The sequence below is a fragment of the Saccoglossus kowalevskii genome, chromosome 13 (genome assembly GCF_978046115.1).
Source record: "Saccoglossus kowalevskii chromosome 13, keSacKowa6.1, whole genome shotgun sequence".
NCBI classification, from domain to species: Eukaryota; Metazoa; Hemichordata; class Enteropneusta; family Harrimaniidae; genus Saccoglossus; species Saccoglossus kowalevskii.
The window spans coordinates 34,928,344-34,946,825 of NC_140653.1; the positions used below are offsets into that span (position 1 = coordinate 34,928,344).

General features: G+C 30.9%; 2 protein-coding genes across 2 annotated transcripts in view; one reads left to right on the forward strand and one right to left on the reverse strand.

Annotated features, from left to right (window-relative positions):
• The window catches only part of LOC102806717 (DNA polymerase kappa-like), a 32,552-nt gene extending 21,735 nt beyond the window's left edge, over nt 1-10,817 (reverse strand). The window contains exons 1-6 of the mRNA XM_085506805.1: nt 10,637-10,817; nt 10,036-10,205; nt 8,752-9,038; nt 7,728-7,880; nt 6,338-6,914; nt 5,886-6,010 (exon numbers count right to left, since the gene is read on the reverse strand). Coding sequence (XP_085362931.1) covers nt 5,886-6,010; nt 6,338-6,914; nt 7,728-7,880; nt 8,752-9,038; nt 10,036-10,198 — 1,305 coding nt within the window. The 5' untranslated portion in view covers nt 10,199-10,205; nt 10,637-10,817. The remainder of the gene's footprint in view (nt 1-5,885; nt 6,011-6,337; nt 6,915-7,727; nt 7,881-8,751; nt 9,039-10,035; nt 10,206-10,636) is intronic.
• A 2,728-nt stretch (nt 10,818-13,545) lies between these two features.
• LOC100371003 (ceramide transfer protein-like) overlaps nt 13,546-18,482 on the forward strand; it is a 39,492-nt gene continuing 34,555 nt past the window's right edge. Inside the window, exons 1-6 of the mRNA XM_085507267.1 lie at nt 13,546-13,936; nt 14,630-14,746; nt 15,814-15,906; nt 16,801-16,954; nt 17,252-17,347; nt 17,851-17,999. Coding sequence (XP_085363393.1) covers nt 13,718-13,936; nt 14,630-14,746; nt 15,814-15,906; nt 16,801-16,954; nt 17,252-17,347; nt 17,851-17,999 — 828 coding nt within the window. The 5' untranslated portion in view covers nt 13,546-13,717. The remainder of the gene's footprint in view (nt 13,937-14,629; nt 14,747-15,813; nt 15,907-16,800; nt 16,955-17,251; nt 17,348-17,850; nt 18,000-18,482) is intronic.

The following is an 18,482-nucleotide window of genomic DNA, read 5'->3' on the forward strand; positions in this document are numbered from 1 at the left end:
ATTGTTTTCAATTACAATGACAAGATTAAATGTAAGATATCCTCTATGTATCACACAAAATGATTGTTTTCAATTACAATGACAAGATTAAATGTAAGATATCCTCTATGTATCATACAACATGATTGTTTTCAATTACAATGACAAGATTAAATGTAAGATATTCTCTATGTATCATACAAAATGATTGTTTTCAATTACAATGACAAGATTAAATGTAAGATATCCTCTATGTATCATACAAAATGATTGTTTCCAATTACAATGACAAGATTAAATGTAAGATATCCTCTATGTATCATACAACATGATTGTTTTCAATTACAATGACAAGATTAAATGTAAGATATTCTCTATGTATCATACAAAATGATTGTTTTCAATTACAATGACAAGATTAAATGTAAGATATCCTCTATGTATCACACAAAATGATTGTTTTCAATTACAATGACAAGATTAAATGTAAGATATCCTCTATGTATCACACAAAATGATTGTTTTCAATTACAATGACAAGATTAAATGTAAGATATCCTCTATGTATCATACAACATGATTGTTTTCAATTACAATGACAAGATTAAATGTAAGATATTCTCTATGTATCATACAAAATGATTGTTTTCAATTACAATGACAAGATTAAATGTAAGATATCCTCTATGTATCATACAAAATGATTGTTTCCAATTACAATGACAAGATTAAATGTAAGATATCCTCTATGTATCATACAACATGATTGTTTTCAATTACAATGACAAGATTAAATGTAAGATATTCTCTATGTATCATACAAAATGATTGTTTTCAATTACAATGACAAGATTAAATGTAAGATATCCTCTATGTATCACACAAAATGATTGTTTCCAATTACAATGACAAGATTAAATGTAAGATATCCTCTATGTATCACACAAAATGATTGTTTCCAATTACAATGACAAGATTAAATGTAAGATATCCTCTATGTATCACACAAAATGATTGTTTCCAATTACAATGACAAGATTAAATGTAAGATATCCTCTATGTATCATACAATATGATTGTTTCCAATTACAATGACAAGATTAAATGTAAGATATCCTCTATGTATCATACAAAATGATTGTTTCCAAATACAATGACAAGATTAAATGTAAGATATCCTCTATGTATCATACAAAATGATTGTTTTCAATTACAATGACAAGATTAAATGTAAGATATCCTCTATGTATCATACAAAATGATTGTTTCCAATTACAATGACAAGATTAAATGTAAGATATCCTCTATGTATCATACAAAATGATTGTTTTCAATTACAATGACAAGATTAAATGTAAGATATCCTCTATGTATCATACAAAATGATTGTTTCCAATTACAATGACAAGATTAAATGTAAGATATCCTCTATGTATCATACAAAATGATTGTTTTCAATTACAATGACAAGATTAAATGTAAGATATCCTCTATGTATCACACAAAATGATTGTTTCCAATCACAATGACAAGATTAAATGTAAGATATCCTCTATGTATCACACAAAATGATTGTTTCCAATTACAATGACAAGATTAAATGTAAGATATCCTCTATGTATCATACAAAATGATTGTTTTCAATTACAATGACAAGATTAAATGTAAGATATCTTCTATGTATCACACAAAATGATTGTTTTCAATCACAATGACAAGATTAAATGTAAGATATCCTCTATGTATCACACAAAATGATTGTTTCCAATCACAATGACAAGATTAAATGTAAGATATCCTCTATGTATCATACAAAATGATTGTTTCCAAATACAATGACAAGATTAAATGTAAGATATCCTCTATGTATCATACAAAATGATTGTTTCCAAATACAATGACAAGATTAAATGTAAGATATCCTCTATGTATCACACAAAATGATTGTTTTCAATTACAATGACAAGATTAAATGTAAGATATCCTCTATGTATCACACAAAATGATTGTTTCCAATTACAATGACAAGATTAAATGTAAGATATCCTCTATGTATCACACAAAATGATTGTTTCCAATCACAATGACAAGATTAAATGTAAGATATCCTCTATGTATCATACAAAATGATTGTTTCCAATTACAATGACAAGATTAAATGTAAGATATCCTCTATGTATCACACAACATGATTGTTTTCAATTACAATGACAAGATTAAATGTAAGATATCTTCTATGTATCACACAACATGATTGTTTTCAATTACAATGACAAGATTAAATGTAAGATATCCTCTATGTATCACACAAAATGATTGTTTTCAATTACAATGACAAGATTAAATGTAAGATATCCTCTATGTATCATACAAAATGATTGTTTCCAATTACAATGACAAGATTAAATGTAAGATATCCTCTATGTATCATACAAAATGATTGTTTCCAATTACAATGACAAGATTAAATGTAAGATATCCTCTATGTATCATACAATATGATTGTTTCCAATTACAATGACAAGATTAAATGTAAGATATCCTCTATGTATCATACAAAATGATTGTTTCCAATTACAATGACAAGATTAAATGTAAGATATCCTCTATGTATCATACAAAATGATTGTTTCCAATTACAATGACAAGATTAAATGTAAGATATCCTCTATGTATCATACAAAATGATTGTTTTCAATTACAATGACAAGATTAAATGTAAGATATCCTCTATGTATCATACAAAATGATTGTTTTCAATTACAATGACAAGATTAAATGTAAGATATCCTCTATGTATCACACAAAATGATTGTTTCCAATTACAATGACAAGATTAAATGTAAGATATCTTCTATGTATCATACAAAATGATTGTTTCCAATTACAATGACAAGATTAAATGTAAGATATCCTCTATGTATCATACAAAATGATTGTTTCCAATTACAATGACAAGATTAAATGTAAGATATCCTCTATGTATCATACAAAATGATTGTTTCCAATTACAATGACAAGATTAAATGTAAGATATCCTCTATGTATCATACAAAATGATTGTTTTCAATTACAATGACAAGATTAAATGTAAGATATCCTCTATGTATCATACAAAATGATTGTTTTCAATTACAATGACAAGATTAAATGTAAGATATTCTCTATGTATCACACAAAATGATTGTTTTCAATTACAATGACAAGATTAAATGTAAGATATTCTCTATGTATCACACAAAATGATTGTTTTCAATTACAATGACAAGATTAAATGTAAGATATCCTCTATGTATCATACAAAATGATTGTTTCCAATTACAATGACAAGATTAAATGTAAGATATCCTCTATGTATCATACAAAATGATTGTTTCCAATTACAATGACAAGATTAAATGTAAGATATCCTCTATGTATCATACAAAATGATTGTTTCCAATTACAATGACAAGATTAAATGTAAGATATTCTCTATGTATCACACAACATGATTGTTTTCAATTACAATGACAAGATTAAATGTAAGATATTCTCTATGTATCACACAAAATGATTGTTTTCAATTACAATGACAAGATTAAATGTAAGATATCCTCTATGTATCATACAAAATGATTGTTTCCAATTACAATGACAAGATTAAATGTAAGATATCCTCTATGTATCACACAACATGATTGTTTTCAATTACAATGACAAGATTAAATGTAAGATATTCTCTATGTATCACACAAAATGATTGTTTTCAATTACAATGACAAGATTAAATGTAAGATATCCTCTATGTATCATACAAAATGATTGTTTCCAATTACAATGACAAGATTAAATGTAAGATATCCTCTATGTATCATACAAAATGATTGTTTCCAATTACAATGACAAGATTAAATGTAAGATATTCTCTATGTATCACACAAAATGATTGTTTTCAATTACAATGACAAGATTAAATGTAAGATATCCTCTATGTATCATACAAAATGATTGTTTCCAATTACAATGACAAGATTAAATGTAAGATATCCTCTATGTATCATACAAAATGATTGTTTCCAATTACAATGACAAGATTAAATGTAAGATATCCTCTATGTATCATACAAAATGATTGTTTTCAATTACAATGACAAGATTAAATGTAAGATATCCTCTATGTATCACACAAAATGATTGTTTTCAATTACAATGACAAGATTAAATGTAAGATATCCTCTATGTATCACACAAAATGATTGTTTTCAATTACAATGACAAGATTAAATGTAAGATATCCTCTATGTATCATACAACATGATTGTTTTCAATTACAATGACAAGATTAAATGTAAGATATTCTCTATGTATCATACAAAATGATTGTTTTCAATTACAATGACAAGATTAAATGTAAGATATCCTCTATGTATCATACAAAATGATTGTTTCCAATTACAATGACAAGATTAAATGTAAGATATCCTCTATGTATCATACAACATGATTGTTTTCAATTACAATGACAAGATTAAATGTAAGATATTCTCTATGTATCATACAAAATGATTGTTTTCAATTACAATGACAAGATTAAATGTAAGATATCCTCTATGTATCACACAAAATGATTGTTTCCAATTACAATGACAAGATTAAATGTAAGATATCCTCTATGTATCACACAAAATGATTGTTTCCAATTACAATGACAAGATTAAATGTAAGATATCCTCTATGTATCACACAAAATGATTGTTTTCAATTACAATGACAAGATTAAATGTAAGATATCCTCTATGTATCATACAAAATGATTGTTTTCAATTACAATGACAAGATTAAATGTAAGATATCCTCTATGTATCACACAAAATGATTGTTTTCAATTACAATGACAAGATTAAATGTAAGATATCCTCTATGTATCATACAAAATGATTGTTTTCAATTACAATGACAAGATTAAATGTAAGATATCCTCTATGTATCATACAAAATGATTGTTTTCAATTACAATGACAAGATTAAATGTAAGATATCCTCTATGTATCACACAAAATGATTGTTTCCAATTACAATGACAAGATTAAATGTAAGATATCCTCTATGTATCATACAAAATGATTGTTTCCAATTACAATGACAAGATTAAATGTAAGATATCCTCTATGTATCATACAAAATGATTGTTTCCAATTACAATGACAAGATTAAATGTAAGATATCCTCTATGTATCACACAAAATGATTGTTTCCAATTACAATGACAAGATTAAATGTAAGATATCCTCTATGTATCACACAAAATGATTGTTTTCAATTACAATGACAAGATTAAATGTAAGATATCCTCTATGTATCATACAAAATGATTGTTTTCAATTACAATGACAAGATTAAATGTAAGATATCCTCTATGTATCACACAAAATGATTGTTTTCAATTACAATGACAAGATTAAATGTAAGATATCCTCTATGTATCACACAAAATGATTGTTTCCAATTACAATGACAAGATTAAATGTAAGATATCCTCTATGTATCATACAAAATGATTGTTTTCAATTACAATGACAAGATTAAATGTAAGATATCCTCTATGTATCACACAAAATGATTGTTTTCAATTACAATGACAAGATTAAATGTAAGATATCCTCTATGTATCATACAAAATGATTGTTTCCAATTACAATGACAAGATTAAATGTATAAAGCAACTAGCACTCTAATATTCTACAGAGCAATCTCAAGGATTGAGAAGTGACAGTTCAAACCTATTGACTATTAGGGTTTAAAAAAATATATACAGAGAATGTAGTTATGTCATAAAACAGACAAGTGTTACAAACCCTGTTATTAACTTATTTGATTTAATGACATAAACCCTCAATATTTTTAAATTGAGTTTTGTGACTTACTTTTCTTATTGGTAAATCTTCAATAAATTTGTTGACAGCTTCCAATGTTGGTTCTATTCTGTACTGTCCATTTGGTTTGTTTTTATCAGAACATACCTTAGCCAGCATAGTGTTAGGAGCAATACCTACAGAGTACAACATACCATAAATGTGTATGTTAATACATTATAATCATTCTTCTCAGCAACAACTCAACCCCAATAACAAGCCAATAATTAAAATTCTTTCTAGAGAACTTTGTATGTTCCATAGTATAGGTCCCTTACTGAAACAGAAAGCAGATCTACTGGGATATGGCTATATGAATGTACTCCACAACAATCTATCACATTGAAATAACAAGAGAACTTTAATCCATACCGATACAATAATTGTTCACACTGCAGCAGTTTAGTATAGCATTTGATTACACATATACAAGGGCCAGGTGTTAGGCCAGGGAATATGCATACCTGCACTTGCTGTTAATTGAGTTTTCTGCTCAATTCTAAATCTGATTTCTCTGACTGCTTCTTCAGCAGATACACCAAAGATTTCATATCTGGACATGTCTTTGAGATAATCATGTTTAACAGTCGCTGTGTTTCCTGTTTCTAGGACTACCATCTTCTCAGCAGTTGATGTGGTGACCGTCGCTGTGTTTCCTGTTTCTAAGACTACCATCTTCTCATCAGTTGATTTGGTGACCGTCGCTGTGTTTCCTGTTTTCGAGACTACCATCTGATTTATGTCTCTACTATCTCTGCATGACTGGTTTTCCTTGAAACGATAATAAAATGTTCTACTTTCCTCAGAAAGACTTGATCTTAGCTTTAAATGTTCAGTGAGATCAAGGTAAGCCTCATCTAAACTCATTGCTGCAAAGTTTGGATCATACTGGCCCATAATGTGCTGGATTTCCTGACTCACAGCTCGGTACTTAACAAAATTAGGTTTCACTAAAATTAATTCCGGACATAACTTTTTGCCTATGAATCCAGGCATAGCAGCTCTCACACCAAACCTTCTAGCTTTGTAATTGGATGTAGACTGTTGAAAGAAAACATGAACATGGTAACAAATATAATATTCTTAATAACAATTTATTGTAAATATATGTCCTTTTGCCAATTTTCAAAAATGACTTACTATGATTATAATATGAAGTAAGTCATGTGAGGAAAAAAAACAGCACAAAAAAAGACCATAATTATAATTTTAAGTGAGAGTGAATTTGAAATACAGGTGGTAATTTTATGTATTACTTTGGTACAATTACTGTAGAAAAGTAGGGCTAGAGAAAAAATACAGACCAAGTCTCCTTCTAAGGGCAACACTAAGTCTAAGATTTCATTTTATATTTGATTGAAATCAATAAGTCATTTCTGAAAAGTGTGGATAACCTTAACATAGTTGCCTATCAGATCCAAATAGAAAATAGTCTGTATTTGTACAGCAAAGACCACGATCTCAAACACAATGTATTTTGCATAAAAGACACCACAAACTGTGTTCTTCTAAGGTATTTCATTTGACAAGTGTAAAATATCATGGATATTAGTTTTAATGTCTAAACATTTGCCCACTTTCACAGGGCAGTATGCAGTTTTTATGAATAGTGCAATTTAGTAACAACATGTGAATGACAAAAATATGGAAGTATAAATGAAATAGTGATTAGCATAGCATATTGATACAAGTACAGGATAAATATAAACAAATCATTAATGCATGTGCATATGTCTGATATAACGTCTAATGTATGTGTGAAGTTTGAACTTAATCAGGCCAAGCATGTGCTATACGGCTAAATATGGACAGATGGGCGGACCTAAAGAGAGACTTTAATAAAACATTTCTTACCAGCATGCCCATACTACCCACAGCCATTGGTTTATCTCGGAGTGTGGGATCATCTTTCATTTCAACTGCAGCATAGAACATATCCATATCAATATGAACTATAGTTCGAGTCAAATCTCGTTGTGCTTTTAATTCCAAAACCATTTTATCTACCTAAAAAAATAATCATTGTATTTAGGTTAATACTAATAATACAACTCTGGAAACTACAAATAGATGAATTAAAATTGGAGAAATGGAGTCTGAGATATCATTACTTTTATTATAAAAGCAGGAGATTTGATTATTTTTCCTATTTAATTGACTTGAAATCTTTTTCATTTGTTATATCACATGATGATTTTTGAGTGGGTTGACATCATTTTCTCATTAGAGGACATCATAAACAACCTGCAAATACCAAACTTGCCAGGATGTAGAGGTGCTTGGTTTTCCTGAGTAACCCATGAGCAATATATGGATGTTTGGGTTAGCTCCCATATTCATTTTTCATACAATACTTGATTTCATTTGATTTTCTCTACTTTCAATATGTTAAGTTATTTTGGACAAGATCAGCAATACTGAAAAACTCCTGTTACAATTTATTTTATCTCCAGCCATAATTGTGGCTTTCATGACTTTCATTTCTTTGCAGTGGTGCATCCTCAGGCAATGCAGTTTAGTTATTCTTTGGTTTTAGTATTTCTAATTCATGGTTAATTCAACAATGAATTGTTTTGTAAAGAGTAATATATTATTATAATTCATTCATTGCCATGCCTCGCCATGCCTCTCCATACCATGCCATGCCATGCCACGTAGGCAAGAACTTCATAAAATTGTTGGCATATAAGTTTTTGCTGTGTGCAGTTAACAGTAACCATTTTTACTAGAAAATGAGAAATGTTTGAGTTCATGAATAAATATTGAATATAAAATATAATGAGAATCTTTGATGCAAAACTTAAAATGCTACAATTTATAACTACTAACTAAAAAATGTTTGTAGATTCAAAAGTTAATTCTTTAAAAACATAAATACCTCAACCAGTGCCATGGATTTCTCTTGCTCCGTAAGTTTTCCTAGTTGTTCTTTCATTTGTTCTATTTTGTTATTCAGTAGTTGTTCTTTCTTCTGTTCATTTTCATAAAATTTGGATCCTTTGGAAGCCTCAAGTATAATACTGTTAATTTTCTCCTTGTCAAGTCCTTCCATTCCAGCCTTGTTAGTGTTTAACCCCATCAATGACATCACACCTTTGCTACTATCTGTTTTGTTTGACTCATCCTGTGTGACAGCGCCCCTCATGGCTTGCTTTGCACTTGTGCCTGCAAAATGAATAAACAATTGATAATCTTTCCATAAATCTTGTGCACATAAGCGCTAGCCAGTATTTGGAAACACAAACAACTTTTGTTCCACTGCATAAATAAAGCTGACATATGGTTATTTCATACATGTAGCCACAGTCCCTCTATCCCCGGTCTGGAAACAGCGATTGTCCAAGGTGTGAATTACTCGCTGTGCTCGGATTGCGCTGGATATGGCTTTCCGCGAAGCAGTCTCTTAAAAGCAGAACTTTTTATTGAAACGATCGATTCATTGTTCCCTTCATATTCTAGTTTTTACAACCGAAAAAATATATATATGTTGACACTTTATATAGATTTAGAAGCTCAACACAATTCTTTAGCCAGCAAGTCTTTTTATGGTGGCATATTGACATTATTATTCGTGAATATCGCACTTAGAGATCGCAACTTGGAACACTTGTAACACCTTACCGGTTGGCCCCTTCTATTCGTCATGTGTTTTAGAAAGATCAATGTTTTTTCGTTTATTGGATAGTTTAAACCCAGTTGTAGTTGGTGGATCGGTTCATTGTGTTTGTTTTATTATATTATATAAAGTATACGTATCATATTTAGGCATCACTTTTTCCGTTTAAAATAAAGATGGCAAAATAAAGATGGCCTCTCACCGATTCATTTCCGTTCGAATTTTCGTGTCATTATTTTTTTTTCCAAGCATATATTTGGGATGTAGTTTACAATGCTGGTGACATCATGTCTCTAAATCTCTAAATTAACATACTGCAGTATCAATAACAATTTTGCATGTACAACAGTCAATGTACCATCAAGGAAAGTGTCTGGGGACGTTGCAAAGTCCCTCTATAATTGCCTATTGGGTGCGGGAGTTTGGTGTATGTAAATATCTTCATTCTCTATAATCAAAATATGATAACTTGTAATTACTTCGTTTAAAAGTAGCATCCTCAGATTATATTTTATAAACTGTATATAAATGTTTACACATACATACCTAAGTTATCTTTGCACATAGAATGTCTTGGAGATGGTGTCTTCATTTTGGAATAATTTTGATTTACACAGAATGATGGATTTTCTTCACTCCACCCAGTTTCCAACCAGTTCTCATCCTCGTTGTCATGGCAACTATCAGAATCAATATCCCTAGCATCCATGACTGCACTGTCAGTGTTGAAATGAGATGATCACCATCAATGTAACAACTGGCAATTAGTTTTTATTAATTTATTAATTAATTAATTGTTGAGATTCTAAATGGGAGAGCAGGTGAATTTATGAACACTTCCCTGAACTAAACATTTATAAATTCTGTCATTCTATTGGTTGAGTCAATATTTTTTAGCAAACTGCCCTTCATGTCCATCCTTTTGTGTTCAGCTGACTGTTAAGCAATCCCAACCAGAATACAAATCGAGTACCTCCAACAAGCAAGACAGCACCACAATGTTAGTATCTTGGCACACAGTCCGTAGAGGGACTGCTTCACAAAGTCCCTGATAATAAATAAAGGATATCTCGACTCAGTAGGCAGAAACACCAGAGAGTGGATTGACCTGCGCAGGATCGAAACAATATTATAACAATGAATTTACCAATTATACCAGATCTTTGATAGTCTTTAATGATCTTCCACCACTTCTAGATAAAGAGATAAGGTCTCGACACGAATAAATTTCAACCATTTAACAACAATTAAATATATATCGGGGAGGAAAATCAAATTATCCGCCATTAAAATGCTCTGATCTTGCCGTCTTCCGATGCCTGTGACGTTGGTGGCGCGCTATCGAAATCTTTACAGGTCGCAAACCATTCACCAGATATCCCAAGACGTTTTAGTGCATTTCTACAAAAAAAAATGTTTTAAATGTAAAAATACTAGTGTCATTGTAATTTACTAAAGCTAAGTTTAAGGTAATTATTATTGTTGGTGTAATTGTATGCTCATTTAGATATTGATAAAGTTGTACAAAGCCCCAGGTATAAAGCAGACAAAACACGTTTTCATCTTAATTCAAAGCAAAGTTTCGTGAAACGGGGGGGGGGGGGGGTAGAAACACAAATAATATGACTTATTTTTTTTTACTTTACGAATATGATGTATTCAAGTTACTTTCTGAAAGTACTATTTTTGACTAACAGAGGTTGTTGAACGTTTTAGTTGATTCACTGACAAGACAAAAAATATCATGTTATTTGCAAATGGTGGGAAATTAAGAAGTTTCGAAAAATGGTTGTAAAGGGGCCATAACATATAAGTGTCTTGGTGTGTTTTTTAATAGAAACGTTTGGTCTTAAGCAAAGCAAACTAAAGCTGACCAAATCATTGCATATTATTAACTTATTAACCTTTATACGAAAATATAAGAGAACATCCGTGGAACATATATTTTAATATTTTTGACATTATGGTCTGATCAATATTAGTTTACGACTTGTTGTTGGAATTAAATACCACACGATTATTAGGTGCTAATATGAACACTCCAATCGGTTAGCTATGTCGGATCCATGTTTTTATTGTAACGTATGTTCAATGTATTAAATGGTAATTAGAACTATTACTAATGTTAAATAACAAAATTGCAAAAAATGCTCATATCTCATTGGTAAGTAATGACGTTTGTGAGAAACAAATTGGGTAACACGTGTGCGAGATGTTCTTAATAGATAAATAGATAGGGGCCTGGCTCAACCAAGGCGTTAGTAAGGAAATAATTGTTCTTGTTTTCCGAAAGAATCAAAGACACATATGACAACCGGAGTGACTGCGACGAGCAGAATGTTCCAGTCTGAGTATGTTGTATTTGCCTTGGAGTCTCCTACAATTAAAAGACACAATGACAGTGTTTACATATGTACACAACTAAAAGCCTTACCACAGCTACATATGTCAATTGTGAGCGAGAGTGAAGACAATTTAGTATTTAGGGCGATTTCATATCAGTTTTGAATGCGAGTTCAAGTTGTATCAGCCATTGACAGGGGGAATTAATATATCAATTATTTAATAAAACTGTTTCATAATCATAGAGATGATACTACTATCACTCGTTAAGGTTCAGATAAATAATAGTAAGTTCAGTTGTTTCCCTTGTAAGACAGATTGTTATTCTGTAGAATATTATTAACATCTCTCGTACAGAGATGACAAATTATATTTTCGGACGATCTAATCGAGTGGCAGTTTGTAGAAGGAAATAAATAAAATGTAGTCATACATTTCCATTAACCCGGAAATTGTTCTAAGCGTAAATAGTAAATTCAATGAGGCGATAAAATCGCAAAAAATAGGAAGAACACCAAGATTATTTCTCTTTGAAAAATAATTCTGACGGCAATCGTAAATCGCGCCCTCAATTGGTGATTTCGATTCTACAGTAAATTTATTAAAACTATTGTCAAGCTTAGATAAATTAATTTGTCAATAATAGCAATATGTAGACACATCGTAGTATTGAGCAATGAACAAAGGATTAATAAACGAATGGTTGGCAAATAAACAATTAAACATACAATATAGACGAAAACATATATTATAAATAATGCTGAACAATGTAAAATACTAGTTTTTTAAAGAATAACCGTAAAACAGAAGTATTAATGTCGGACAATTATTGGCTAACGACCACTAGTATTTGATCGTTAGTGATGGATGTTTTAATAATTAAACCACTCTAAGTTTCCACATATAAAAAATGTTTGACTAAGTTGAGGTGCTGAATGTGCATCGAATTATAAAAATGACGACGTGGATATTTTTGTAACCCCGCCCACTTTTGCCAGACCTCGTCCAAATTGTAACTCGATGTTCAATTTACAGTTAACAGAACTTCGAGTTACGAACAACAAAATTTTTGTTTTTGTTGAACGTCCACATTTAGTAACTCGAACTTTAATTAACAGTCAACCATACATCGACTCGGAGTTATGGGCAACATACATTTTTTAATTTGTTTATCATTCGAATTTAGCAAATCGAATGTTAATTAACAATTAATCGAATTACGTGAAATATAAAACGTTAAATGAAATAAAAAAATGTATATTTCCAGTAACTTGCAGTTAAATAAAGTTCGAGTTACAAAATGTGGACGTTAAACAATAGTAACAAGTTATGTTTGATTAACCGGTAGTTGAACATCGAGTTACAATTTAACATGGGTTTTTAAAAGTGGGCGTGGTTTCTAGAATATGGGCGTGGTCGTTTTTGTAACTCGAACTGTTCAGCATCTTGAGCAAGTTGGAACAACCTCGTAGTTTCACAGAATAACAGTCATTGTTATTCCATAAAATAAGTATCTTATCCATGTCTGACAATATTTTTTAACGTGTTTTTCCCAATTCCAGTACATACTAATTTTTAGTCGTCATGGCAATTATATTTATTTTTTCTTTCTTCAGTTTATCCACGACCAACAGTTATTCATTACCCGCGCCATTACGCTTGTCCACCTGATTCATCACAGGGAATTCTGGGCATACGTCATAATTTAGTCACGTGAGCATGTAGTAAAATGGCGACTGTTTGAGTTGTAAACTTAAGATTTTCTGTTGAAATATTTAGTAGAAGTCTGATCATAGAAGATAATAGAATTTACAGCTCAGCCTACATATCAAACTATCGAGATCTGCACCATATATTTCTACTTGACGAGTCAAGTTGATTTATCATGTCGGACGACCGCAGCTCAGACGAGGATGAGGAGTTCGAAGACGGACTATACGTCCACGAACACGAGGGGAACCTTAGTAAATGGACGAACTACATCCATGGGTGGCAAGATCGGTGGGTATCATTGAAAGGCGGTACTATGAGTTACTATAAATCGAAGAATGATATTACTGCAGGCTGCCGTGGATCGATGAGCCTAGCGAAGGCAGACATACAGGTAGGTTCACTAGAGTTATTTGGACATCGAGTCAATCGATGTATATAAAGCATGTATTCCTTTATATTCTTGGGTCCTGCCACCGTCTGTTTAGACGACGTATGTCACGACGTTCTTAGATATAGGAGCATTACATTCGTTCTCCCACTGCAAATTTTGAATCACGTGTGAGTATGGAGGGAGGTCAAGTACGTGGCTGCCTTCAGACATGTATCATGGAAAAACATGGCATGGCACTCCACCCACTTGTTTTCTGATTGAGGAGCAGGAATCGCTATCAATGCATCCTAGTCTATTCAAAGGGATGTGAAGGATATGATTTTTTTTTATATATAACCCCTTCCTTCTCCCAAGTCACCTTACTTCAATTGAGATGAGTACTATAAAAGACTATTTACAGCAAATTTTGTGTCAGAAGTTTGAATCATATGGTCAGGCAATTGCCACAACCAAAGACCTGCATAGTGCTATGGCAGACAAAGTTAAACCTACATAGTTTGATTGCCTGATCTTAAAATTAACCCTGACATGCACATTTTTGTCTAGTGTATGTAGGCTAGTTATCACAAGAATATCACAAAGTATGCACTTAGGCAGTGTAGGAACACATTGATCTCCACTATGGACTGGTTGAAACTTTGCAGTATATACAGTTATTATTATCAATCACTCTGTTTATTTCTATTTTACTAGCTTCATGAATTTGATGAATTGAGATTTGATGTAACTGTTAATGACAGTGTATGGTATTTCAAGGCAGCAACACTGGAAGAAAAACAGCTATGGTTGGATGCACTAGAAGCTCAGAAAGTAAGTGTAACAGTCATACATTGTATCACTGGTGGTAGTATTCTTGGCTGAGGTGGTCAAATACTTTTTTAATCTCACAATATGTAACATATTGTAGTTGTAGAATTAGGGGTACACATGTAGAATTGTAACTACCAGGCTAAATTGCACTGTGTTTTTACCTTTAAATTTGTTTACTTTCTTATCATAAGAAGCTAGCTACTCAGTGCTGCAATATATGCTTTCTAAAAATGAGAATCAAAAGAGAATTTTGAAAATTATTTCCAGATTTCAACATTATTCTTTATAAATGAAACCTTATGTGCATTCTGGTATTCCCAGGGTGCAATGTGGTACTTGCATTCTAGTTATGATGTTGCCACAGTGCATTGTCTTCTCTATTTAAAATGTTCACATTGTAATTTTTCTGATGTCATCACACTGTAATGTAGATCCTGATTATGTGTCATCATTCTTTGTGTATTTTTTGTGTGTTATTATTCAGGAATGGTGCAACTGTGTGTCTTTTTCAAATGTTCTCTACTCCTGCTTTTCTCTGTTCATGTGGGCTTAAACAAACATTGGGAATTGTATTCATCCACAGCCGAAACATAACAAAAAAAGTCACACTTATTTTTACACAAAAATGTATAATTTTTAATTTTTTTATTTTTTAGAGTGATTCCTGTCACGCATACATACCATAAAAGCATCATTAGTTTGTTCAATTGCCTCCATTAAGTTTTACGATTTTTTAGTTTGGTGAATACCACAATCTATTTTTTTATTCCAATAACTAATAATTATAAAATTTATACCAAATTACTTATATTATAGAACAAATAATAATAATTATTTGTGATAATTGAAAAAAATAATAGAATTGGTAGAATTGATCACCTGAAAAGTGTTATTGTCACTTATACATGTATGAAGCTTTTCACACAATAGATAATAAACATGGATAAAATGATATGCAAATATTGCTTCTTTTTCTGTTCTCTATGACCACAATCTAATAATCCAAATATTCATAGAATTTACATCTAACATTGTGTTGAACTGTTGAATTTTTTTTCACAAAACAGGCAGAATCTGGATATGGCTCTGAAAGCAGTTTACGACGACATGGTTCAATGCAGTCTCTGACATCCAGTTTGGCTTCACAGTCGTCATTTAAGGTAACCTTCTCACTATAACATGTAACTAAATATATTTGACTCTTTTATTAATTAAACCTTTATAATTTTTTTTCATATTTTTTCAAACATTTTGTTCATTCATTCCAAAATTAACAAATGAATTGTAGTAAAATACAGTAAGAAAAATAATATAAGAACGATTGATTCTCATTTTTTATTAAAAATCATATTACATTTGTGTGTACTTTTTTAAAGAGTACACATTAATCTTCATCAATGTTTAAAAGACAAGGCCTTACTTTTGTTGTTTTCTCAGTAAAAGTCCATCATTTTCACAGAGCAGGCCTAGTAGATCAAATACTTGTATATTTATATTTTAAGTATTATTGAAAAGTCATACATTTGGCAATTAATTAGCTGTTTATTCACTGCTAAATGTGAATAAATATTAAATTTTATTTTTACAAAAACTATTTTTGACTATCGCAACTATTGGAAAAGTTATCCCGCTAATGATGCAAAAATCAATTCATCATATTGTGCATCTATAAGCCACAAGATAACTGTGCAGTTGATGGGTTCGTCAAGTTTGATGGACTATATCTCTAGAACTGAAACCCACTTTCAAAGATTGTTGTTTTGTAAAGTAACAGTAAAAAATTCAAAATCAAAAAAACATAGAAAGAGTAAACAGTGAGAAATGAACAAAAAAAAATATATATTAACACACAAAAATCATGGTTGTATTCCCTTATATCCCATCTTTGTGAAAATGTATATATAGTGATAGTTACATGCTTATAACTGTTAAAAAACTCTCTATATTAAATCTCATCTTCATAATCTATGAGCTCATTTAAGCATGATTAAATAGTCTTTAGATATCAGTGTGATTATCCACTGTTTAAATGATCTTTATCATGTGTTACACAGAAAGGGAGAGGTCTACGTGAGAAGCTAGCAGAGATGGAGACATTCCGTGAACTGTTATGTAGACAAGTAGATGTACTTCAAGCATACTTTGATTCCTGTGTTGAGGGGGGACCAGTTGAAAACAATCAAAGACACAGTTGGCATGACGACCCATGTAAGTGTGATATGGTTGTTGATAACTGTTACATGCATGTTGAAAAAATAAAAATAGTTAACTATTGAGAAAATTTACTTTACAAAAATTTATCAGTATTCGGTTTTAATATATTAGGTAAAAATATTTAAAAAAACAAATTATTTGTTGTCGCTGTTGATAATTTTGGTGATTCTGGAGGGTATACAAAAATGATTCCACTCAACCTTGTAGAACCTATTACCTGAGCCACACTTTTATTTTGTTACTACTACATGTATAATAATAATATCTTGATGTTCTTCAACTTTTTTGCAGTGGAAGAAAATGATGGCGATACTGAAAGTGATGATTTACTCAAACCTCAAGCTGACAACTCACATTTAGATAGTGAAAATGGACATAGAGAGCAAAGTGAGTTCGGAAGAACACCAATAATGTATTAAATATAATAACAATACCATGGGAGTTAAAGTTCATTGTGACAATGTTTCATTTGCCATTGCTTATATCGTGTCTTGCATGTCAATGTTCAGATCACAAACTTGCCTTGTGAGTCTTTCATAATGTAAACCACTTGAATTTGAGATAATTAATAAGTATTGCACAAATTTATAATAATATAAATAAATTATATAACTAGTTACAGTTGACGCACCAAAAGCCATCACCGAGTCTCAATGACGCAGCAAATATTATTAAATCATCAAAACCTTGCAGAAAAACTGATTTACATTATTACTTATTAAAATCGATGCATATTTTACCACACATGCATTTATTGCAGAAGAGGGTTTAGTAGTGTGATAAATGGCTTAATACATGCAAAAAACTAATAATTGGAATCACATGTAAATTTATAGCTATGATATTTCACTAATTCATTTGCATTTATTAATTTATGGTGTTTATTTCAGCTTCATCATTCTTACCTGACATTGGGATAGATTTTAAAGGAGAAGCCTTTACTTTCAAAGCCACAACTGCTGGTATCTTAGCAACCTTGTCTCACTGTATTGAATTGATGATACAAAGAGAAGACCAATGGCAAAGGAGATTTGAAAAGGTATGTCTGTGAATTTATTATTTTCACTGCAAAATAAACTCCAAGGTTTGCTGCCATTATTAGTCCCTGTTTGAAAACAAGGGGCTTGTGGGTTGACCTTTGTGCATGCATTCATCTCTGTTGGTATCTCATACATACATTATGCTTCATGGGATACACATGCATGTCCTTTAGATGACTGAATGGCTGCCATTTTTGTGCTAGAACCAGAACCGGATCTTGGTCATGAGAAATGTCACTCAAACTTAATTTGTCATTATGGGACCTTCATGTCCCTCATTTTAATTGTATTAAAATTGGATTCAAAATAGATGATCTGTCGAATTACACCCTCATGGACATCGACAACTAGGTAGGGTTGTGCACTTTCTTATTATTGGCAGTGATCCTGTTGATGACGTTGCGAAGTTTAAACATTTTGTCTTGTCTTGTTTTTTTTTCTGGATTACATATTGTAATCATATTGGTGGCAGTAATACTGAT